Source organism: Brachyhypopomus gauderio, chromosome 9 (genome assembly GCF_052324685.1).
Source record: "Brachyhypopomus gauderio isolate BG-103 chromosome 9, BGAUD_0.2, whole genome shotgun sequence".
In the NCBI taxonomy this organism is placed as follows: Eukaryota; Metazoa; Chordata; class Actinopteri; order Gymnotiformes; family Hypopomidae; genus Brachyhypopomus; species Brachyhypopomus gauderio.
This window is the reverse complement of record NC_135219.1, coordinates 4,080,633-4,090,632: the sequence shown is the minus strand read 5'-3', so window position 1 is coordinate 4,090,632 and position 10,000 is coordinate 4,080,633. Positions and strand designations below refer to the sequence as shown.

Sequence of the window (10,000 nt, the reverse complement as noted above, 5' to 3'; positions counted from 1 at the left end):
TTATCATGTTTCACTCTCTCCTCTGGGGTTATAGCCCAAATATTAAACCCACCTGAGTGTGTGAGAGAGAGAGAGAGAGAGAGAGAGAGAGAGAGAGAGAGATAAAGAGAGAGAATGGAGACAAACAGACTTTTATTTTAAATGGTTCATTTAAATGCTTAATTATTACTAATTTCACAGATTCAGTTAAATCACTGTACTGTTATGCACTGTATGGTTACTGTGCTGTTATGTTACTGTGGTACTCACACCCACACACCCACATATACTGTAATGTCATTTAATGGAAGGAAAAACAACCCAAAGGGAGAGAAAACGACAATGGACACAAATATGTGCACAACACCCACTCCTCTGAAGAATGGACAGGAAATGTACCAGCTGTCAGCAGTTGGGCACTGGAGACAGGGTCATGGGGTCGTTGGAGACAGGGTCATGGGGTCGTTGAAGACAGGGTCATGGGGTCGTTGAAGACAGGGTCATGAGGTCGTTGGAGACAAAGTCACAAGGTCGTTGGAGACAGGGTCACAAGGTCGTTGGAGACAGGGTCAGAGGGCATTAAAAGCAAAGGAATTCAGTAAGGAGGAGGCAGGTCAAAAAACAGCTTCATCTGAACTTCTAACTGTGGCTTGGAAATACAAACCTACACATTAGACATCCATCTACCTGCACTCATATTTAATAGACACGGACACACACACACACACCGGCATTCCCTCTAATACCCGCTTTTATCAAGCACTAACAGAATAATGACGATACATAGGTGTGTGGGTGTATTCATGCCTAAATCAACTCACCAACCAGAACTTGGCTGACCACCCAAGGTACTTTCTCAGTGTGCAAAAGAGCCAATCACAGGACAGCAGCTATGAGTCTATTTCTATTGGTTCTTTGTGATGACCTCAAATATCAAATCTGTTTATATATTCACGAGAAACAGGAAATACCAATGGGCCCCTGTGGTACTTCCTGGTGGCAACATCTAATCTAAACACAGACACACACACAGAACTTACCCAATCATCAAGAGGGCTCATTTTAGTGTTTTTGGAACCACCCTCTCCAGAGGGCTAATGTGAACAACAACAGCTACACAAACCTTCCTCTCTCTCTCTCCCCACACACACACACACACACCAACAACAACAGAATCTGGAGTGCACTTTTAAACTGCAGTCTTCCAAAGGGAGCATTACCCAATCTCAGTTCTGATGATGTTTTCATTCAAAAACAATATGTAAATCTGTTGAATGACTAACACCAATAAATGAGCAGAAGAATACAAAGAGATTACAAAAACAACAAGACAACACACAAAGATTACAAAACAACACACACTCACATAAACACTGACGCACATACACATAAAATTCATGGTAAAACATACATACAAAACACCAACCTCCAGATTCAGCAGGTTCAAAGGTTCCAATGCCTTGTAAAGCCATGTGTGTGTATGTGCATGTGAATTGTGTATTGTTTTAAGAGCTGCAGATAAGTGAATACAGAAGAGCTACTGTTCTCACAGTGGCAGGTTCTGCAAAGTTTGCAGCACCCAGTATCATCTGTTGCCTCACAGGGCACCTGAACACCATTCAGTGCTAATGTCTCAGAGACAAATGACTCAACGACACATTGTTTCCTCATTCTGAGGAATTCGGAAAATGGGTTTCGTGAGTTTTCTTTTAAGATCCTCAGTGCAGGAATAAAGTGTATTGTGCTGAAACAGTCACAACAGTCAAAGGGTTTTAATGACGTTAGGGCTAACCCCGGCAGTAACCGAAAAACAGGCAAAGGTCAAAGCCAATATTGAGCACACAAGGTCATACAGGAAATTCCAGAGGGTTAACTATTATAGGCAATAGTCAATACTGATATATCCAAAAAACAAACAAAGATACACAGGGGCAAACAAACAGGCTCAGTAGGATACAGGAAGGGTTCCAAACACAAGAAAGGCTATCAAGAAACATCGCTTATTACATAATGACAAGATGGAACAGAGGAACTGTTAGAAACCTGCTTAAACACATTAATTAAAACAAAAACCTGTGAAGCTAATCGATATTCCAGAGGCAGTAATCTCTGGTGGTTCTCTGGAGGATCCTGGGAGTTGTAGTCTGTATTAGCCAGGTCAGAGGGTAGCATGACACTCTACAAACTCAAAACCCAAAATATACAACATGCAATAATGAGTCTGCAGAAGCATGTCACAACAAAAGTCCCTGACTGAACACCCCCCAGTAACAAACAAAAAAAGAAGTCTTTGAGGCAGGACGGTCTTGGATATGAATTAAGTATCCAGGCAGCCACTTTCATGGTGCTGCTGGTATCATCATCCTGTAGACGTATTTGATATGCTTCAGATTTTTGGCATGTAGGTGGTGTAGGGGTATACCCATGCAGGTGGTGTAGGGGTAGACACATGTAGGTGGTGTAGGGGTAGACACATGTAGGTGGTGTAGGGTATACCCATGCAGGTGGTGTAGGGGTAGACACATGTAGGTGGTGTAGGGGTAGACACATGTAGGTGGTGTAGGGGTATACACATGCAGGTGATGTAGGGGTAGACACATGCAAGTGGTGTAGGGGTATACACATGTAGGTGGTGTATGGGTATACACATGTAGGTGGTGTAGGGGTAGACACATGCAGGTGGTGTAGGGGTAGACACATGCAAGTGGTGTAGGGGTATACACATGTAGGTGGTGTATGGGTATACACATGTAGGTGGTGTAGGGGTAGACACATGCAGGTGGTGTAGGGGTATACACGTGTAGGTGGTGTAGGGGTAGACACATGCAAGTGGTGTAGGGGTATACACATGTAGGTGGTGTATGGGTATACACATGTAGGTGGTGTAGGGGTAGACACATGCAGGTGGTGTAGGGGTAGACACATGCAGGTGCTGCAGGGGTAGACACATGCAGGTGGTGTAGGGGTATACACATGTAGGTGGTGTAGGGGTAGACACATGTAGGTGGTGTAGGGGTAGACACATGTAGGTGGTGTAGGGGTATACACATGTAGGTGGTGTAGGGGTAGACACATGCAGGTGGTGTAGGGGTATACACGTGTAGGTGGTGTAGGGGTAGACACATGCAAGTGGTGTAGGGGTATACACATGTAGGTGGTGTATGGGTATACACATGCAGGTGATGTAGGGGTAGACACATGCAAGTGGTGTAGGGGTATACACATGTAGGTGGTGTATGGGTATACACATGTAGGTGGTGTAGGGGTAGACACATGCAGGTGGTGTAGGGGTAGACACATGCAGGTGGTGTAGGGGTATACACATGTAGGTGGTGTAGGGGTAGACACATGTAGGTGGTGTAGGGGTATACACATGTAGGTGGTGTAGGGGTATACACGTGTAGGTGGTGTAGGGGTAGACACATGCAAGTGGTGTAGGGGTATACACATGTAGGTGGTGTATGGGTATACACATGTAGGTGGTGTAGGGGTAGACACATGCAGGTGGTGTAGGGGTATACACATGTAGGTGGTGTAGGGGTATACACATGTAGGTGGTGTAGGGGTAGACACATGCAGGTGGTGTAGGGGTATACACGTGTAGGTGGTGTAGGGGTAGACATATGCAAGTGGTGTAGGGGTATACACATGTAGGTGGTGTATGGGTATACACATGTAGGTGGTGTAGGGGTATACACATGCAGGTGGTGTAGGGGTAGACACATGTAGGTGGTGTATGGGTATACACATGTAGGTGGTGTAGGGGTAGACACATGCAGGTGGTGTAGGGGTAGACACATGCAGGTGGTGTAGGGGTAGACACATGCAGGTGGTGTAGGGGTAGACACATGTAGGTGGTGTAGGGGTAGACACATGTAGGTGGTGTAGGGGTAGATACATGTAGGTGATGTAGGGGTAGACACATGCAGGTGGTGTAGGGGTATACACATGTAGGTGGTGTAGGGGTAGACACATGTAGGTGGTGTAGGGGTATACACATGTAGGTGGTGTAGGGGTAGATACACATGTAGGTGGTGTAGGGGTAGATACACATGCAGGTGGTGTAGGGGTAGATACACATGCAGGTGGTGTAGGGGTAGACACATGTAGGTGGTGTAGGGGTAGACACATGCAGGTGGTGTAGGGGTAGACACATGTAGGTGGTGTAGGGGTATACACATGTAGGTGGTGTAGGGGTATACACATGTAGGTGGTGTAGGGGTAGATACACATGCAGGTGGTGTAGGGGTAGATACACATGCAGGTGGTGTAGGGGTAGATACACATGCAGGTGGTGTAGGGGTAGACACATGTAGGTGGTGTAGGGGTATACACATGTAGGTGGTGTAGGGGTATACACATGTAGGTGGTGTAGGGGTAGATACACATGCAGGTGGTGTAGGGGTAGATACACATGCAGGTGGTGTAGGGGTAGACACATGCAAGTGGTGTAGGGGTATACACATGTAGGTGGTGTAGGGGTATACACATGTAGGTGGTGTAGGGGTATACACATGCAGGTGGTGTAGGGGTAGACACATGTAGGTGGTGTAGGGGTATACACATGTAGGTGGTGTAGGGGTATACACATGTAGGTGGTGTAGGGGTAGATACATGTAGGTGGTGTAGGGGTAGATACACATGTAGGTGGTGTAGGGGTAGACACATGTAGGTGGTGTAGGGGTAGACACATGTAGGTGGTGTAGGGGTAGACACATGTAGGTGGTGTAGGGGTAGACACATGCAGGTGGTGTAGGGGTATACACATGTAGGTGGTGTAGGGGTATACACATATAGGTGGTGTAGGGGTATACACATGTAGGTGGTGTCGGGGTATACACATGTAGGTGGTGTAGGGGTATACACATGCAGGTGGTGTAGGGGTATACACATGTAGGTGGTGTAGGGGTATACACATGTAGGTGGTGTAGGGGTATACACATGCAGGTGGTGTAGGGGTATACACATGTAGGTGGTGTAGGGGTATACACATGTAGGTGGTGTAGGGGTATACACATGTAGGTGGTGTAGGGGTAGATACACACAGGTGGTGCAGAGGTAGGGGTGATTGTAGTTCATGCTCCAGTACCAGGAACGCAGAACCACCTGTAGTGAAGTGTCAAAACTCGTGTGAAGAAGGGCGGGGAATAGGAAGCCTTCCGCTAGCCTGTTGTCTGATGCCCCTCTTCTGTGTCTGATTCTGCCTGTCCGACACTTCCGCTAGCTAGTCCGCTAGGACTCTGCAGGACTCTATGTAGCTCACCACGTGTATCCAGCTGGCTGCTGTCCCAAGATCTCGCTGGCCCTTGTAGACGCTGGAGAGGTGGAGCTGCAGGTGGAGCTGCAGGTGGAGCTGCAGGTGGAGCTGCAGGTCCACCTGCAGTTCTTCCACTCCAGCATAGAAGCTGTACAGTCCTTAACAATGGACTCAATGTATATTTAATTTATTTGTATAGCACTTTTTACAACACATGTTGTCACAATGCAGCTTTACAAGCACATGGGTCCAGATCCCTAATGAGCAAGTCAGGGGCGACTGTGGCAAGGAAAAACTCCCTAGTCTGGGATTATGAAGAAACCTTAGGAGGACCAAGACTCAAAAGGGAACCCATCCTGCATTGCGCGGCCCAGCAAGTAGAAGTCCATATTTATAGTTCTGTTTCTAGACCAAGCAGTCACAGTTCTATCAATGTAGATGTTGACCCTCAGGTAGGAGACGGCATCAACTCATCCGCTGGTGGCATTGGCACATCCATCCATGACATCGTCACATCCACTGGCAAGCCAGACCATCTCCTAGGTGCTTTTATGGAATTGTTTTTGTAGACATGTAACCAGGATACAAAATACAGGTCCATGTATTCGAGTTCAACATTCACAGTGCGGAAGGGGCCATTATGAGCCATGTTCGAGACATGCAGGTGCAGGCTGTTGGGAACCTCAATATGGCTGCCACGAGCCACGAGCTACACATACATCACTCCACCCCAGGAGCTGGCACTAGAAAGTAGGTCTGCCACCACTTCTTGGGTTAAACCATTAGTGTTATACTGATAAGGCTTTTCACACAGCTGTGGGTCCTAAGTGGCATATGTCCAAAAGACAAGGTGAACCATCTGAATGGGGGTTCAGTCCTGTAATGTCCAGAACCAGATGCTTCTTGCATGGCCCGATGATTCGTTCACAGCAGGAACAGGTGCCCATATATATCGGTGTGCCATCTTCTGCAGGCCAAGTCACAAGCCATGGCCTTGTGCTCCCTCTCTGAGCGCTTCAGCCCAGCTGTCCCTGCCATGGTGGAGCTGTGGCAGGACACGTTGTCCAGATAATCCCTACCTCAGGGATGCCTGCAAGGATGGCGGTCATAATTTTTTTGGGAGCAGCTATGGTGTGATCCAAGGTCAAAGGGCACACTTGTATAGCAGAAAACTCCCAGCATGGATGAGGACAGCTGTGAGGTCACAGTTGTTGGGTTGAAGCGGTACTTACAAAGTAGAGCACTGGAAGAAGTCCAGCTTAGAAAACACAGTAGAGCCATGAAGATATGCAGTACCAATAAAACTGGCTGTGTTCGAAATAGTCTACTACATACTACTGGCATACTGATCGAGCCCCAAATCAGTATGCCGTATGCAGTATGTGACCAAAATGAAAATTTCCAGTACGTGAAACGTACCCGGATGACCTACTACTACCGTAAAATATTCCAGTACGCGAACAGAGCTATCTTCGTGGTGTACTGCATCCTATCATGCAACGCTACGTTCACGTGACCCCGTAGTGTGCTTTGCTTTTGTCGCATACTGGAAACTGTACTGCATACTACTACGAGGACCAGTATGAAGTATCCAGTATATACCGAGTCCAGTATGCAGTATCCAGTATGTAGTAGTCTATTTCGAACACAGCCACTGTCTTAGTAGTTCAGCAGAAACGCTGTCTCTTAGAGCCAGTAGAATGTGTCGCAAAATGTGGCACTGAATGAATGGTTGAACGCTGGGGTCCAGAAGGGGATGGCGCTTGAATGTGGTAAGGCACCCCGACCCAGCGAAGACCAAAAGCCGCTGCTGTCACCAACGGTGAGCCCACGTGGAGAAAAACTAGCGCTCCTCCATGGAGTCTCACATGGAGTAGCTGAGGGGAACATGAATGGGTAGTTTGAGAAACATCAACCATCGTCATGTTCAGAAGGGACACAACCACTCCTGTATACACTCCTGTATACTCCATGGGTATGTTTTGGTCCCTGACCAAACATCATCTGAAGCTCTCTGGAAGACCTGCTCCAACACACCACAATAAAAGTCCCTGAACAAACCTGCTGATGACATCGGTGCCATGTCAGTGAGGAAATAATCTCATGTTACAGCTCAATTTTAATTCAGACTTGAGCACATAAGTGTCCACAATGGTGTACCAAAAATGCTCTCTCTCTCTATCTCTCTCTCTCTCTCTCTCTCACCCATTCTTGTTTCTCTCTGCAATCTCTGTATTCTCAGCTCACATTTTTTCTTAGTGAGGCTAATTGAGAAAAAGGCCACCATGAACAGTTAAGTGTAAGAATACGGACTCATGCAGTTGTTCTTTGCAAAACGATCCGACATTTTTGTCCCCTTTATCCGAGAACAGTAGAACTTGACACTGGGTTTGACAACAGATATGAAATTTCAGAAATGACTCATCGAGACAAACAGAGAGAAAAACCTGTTTTAAATTTAGAACAGGAACCCCCCATTGTATTGCTGAGAGGGACTAGGCTCCCGATTCAGTTCTCTTAACACTGATGCCTTGGAAACACAGTGAAGTGGGAGCAAGACTGTCTCTATGGCAAATACATCTTTTGGGACACATCACTCAGTCTTCTGTGCAAAAGTGGAGAAATGCTAAGTTACTAAATTACCTAACTGACCCAGTGCTGGCTTCATGGCATTCAAATGCTCAGCTAATACTGGTCTAACGCTGGTCTCATGATGGTTTACAGAGATGATGGCAATCATCTAATGATGATTTAAGATTATGGCCTAACACTGGTTTTATGTTAGTCAAAAGCTCGTCTAACCCTGGTCTAATGCTGGTAAAATGGTAGTTTCACACTAACGCTGGTCTAATGCTAGTTTCATACTGGTTTCATCCTGGTCTAATCATTATGTTTAATACTGGTCTAATGCTGGTTCAAAATTGGCCTAATGATAGTTTAACCATGGCTCTGGATAAGAGCGCCTGCTAAATGCCGTAAATGTAAATGTTTATCAATGACCTAATTAAGGTTTTTATGTTAATGATGGCCTAACACTGGTCAAAATGGTACAACTGGTATATGGCCTAATTCTGGTGCAGTGGTGGCAGTATCTCATATTTATATATAGAATTCATATTGCAGATATATTTCATATCATTTATTACATTTTAAATCAATGTAAAGAAAAAGTCTTGTCTTGTATCCCAGGAACAAAAGCACTTCAGTCATTAGTCCACTGAGCAGACGCTCTGGACACCAGACAGAGTTATTTTGGCTGCACTACCACATTTTGGTTCATTTTGGCTGCTCTGCCGTGTTTTGGTTCATTTAGGCTGCGCTACTGTGTTTTGATTCATTTTGGCTGTGCTTCCGTGTTTTGGTTCATTTTGGCTGCGCTACTGTGTTTTGGTTCATTTTGGCTGTGGAAACGTGTTTTGGTTCATTTTGGCTGTGGAAACGTGTTTTGGTTCATTTTGGCTGTGCTTCCGTGTTTTGGTTCATTTTGGCTGCGCTACTGTGTTTTGGTTCATTTAGGCTGTGGAACCGTGTTTTGGTTCATTTAGGCTGTGGAACCGTGTTTTGTTCATTTAGGCTGCGCTTCCGTGTTTTGGTTTGTTTTGGCTGCTCTGCCGTGTTTTGGTTCATTTTGGCTGTGCTTCCGTGTTTTGGTTTGTTTTGGCTGCTCTGCCGTGTTTTGGTTCATTTTGGCTGCGCTACCGTGTTTTGGTTTGTTTTGGCTGCGTTACTGTGTTTTGGTTTGTTTTGGCTGTGCTGCCGTGTTTTGGTTTGTTTTGGCTGCTGCACCCTTGAAATGTTTCATAATTTGGTATGCTGATGTAGCGGCCTAGAAAAAATAACTGGGTCTGTGTTTCCCAGTGCCAGCTGCCAACCCTGAACTGCACACTGAACCACACAACCTCCACACACTTAACCGCACACTGAACCACACAACCTCCACAAATTTAACCACACACTTAACCGCACACTGAACCACACAACCTCCGCACATTGAACCACACAACCTCCACACACTTAACCGCACACTGAACCACAAAACTTCCGCACACTGAGCCACACAACCTCCACACACTGAAACACATAACCTCCGCACACTGAACCACACAACCTCCGCACACTGAACCACACAACCTCCACACACTTAGCCGCCCACTGAACCACACAACCTCCACACACTTAACCGCACACTGAACCACACAACCTCCACACACTTAACCACACACTGAACCACACAACCTCCACACACTGAACCACACAACCTCCACACACTTAACCGCACACTGAACCACACAACCTCCGCACACTGAACCACACAACCTCCACACACTGAACCACACAACCTCCACACACTTAACCGCACACTGAACCACACAACCTCCACACACTTAACCACATACTGAACCACACAACCTCCGCACACTGAACCACACAACCTCAACACACTTAATCACATGAACTTCACACATGAAACTAGGCCTGTATAATAAGAAAACATGATGAAGCAAGCAATGATTATAGCTTATAACTTGCAATAAATATTTATGTTTGGTATACAGGACTTTATTCGTGACTTTTTCAATGTGTTTATTGCACATGTCCATATAGCAATGACTGATTCTGATTCTGATACGAGGAAAATGCTATTTGTTGCCTCTAGCAAAAATAAGTTTATTCAAGTGTACTATGAGTATACTTTTTTTTACTAGAAATGTTCCAATTTATGCCAAAAAAGTATTAAATTGGTATACTTTCTAGTCCACTTAA

The 10,000-nt window shown here is 45.8% G+C and overlaps 1 protein-coding gene across 8 annotated transcripts in view; it reads right to left on the bottom strand.

Moving 5' to 3' along the window:
* Positions 1-10,000, bottom strand: part of itsn2a (intersectin 2a) — a 47,272-nt gene that overhangs the window by 25,453 nt on the left and 11,819 nt on the right. For all 8 annotated transcript variants that reach the window (XM_077016547.1, XM_077016552.1, XM_077016553.1 and 5 more), the window contains one exon: positions 1-52. This exon is cut by the window's left edge and continues 41 nt beyond it. In XM_077016547.1, coding sequence (XP_076872662.1) covers positions 1-52 — 52 coding nt within the window. The remainder of the gene's footprint in view (positions 53-10,000) is intronic.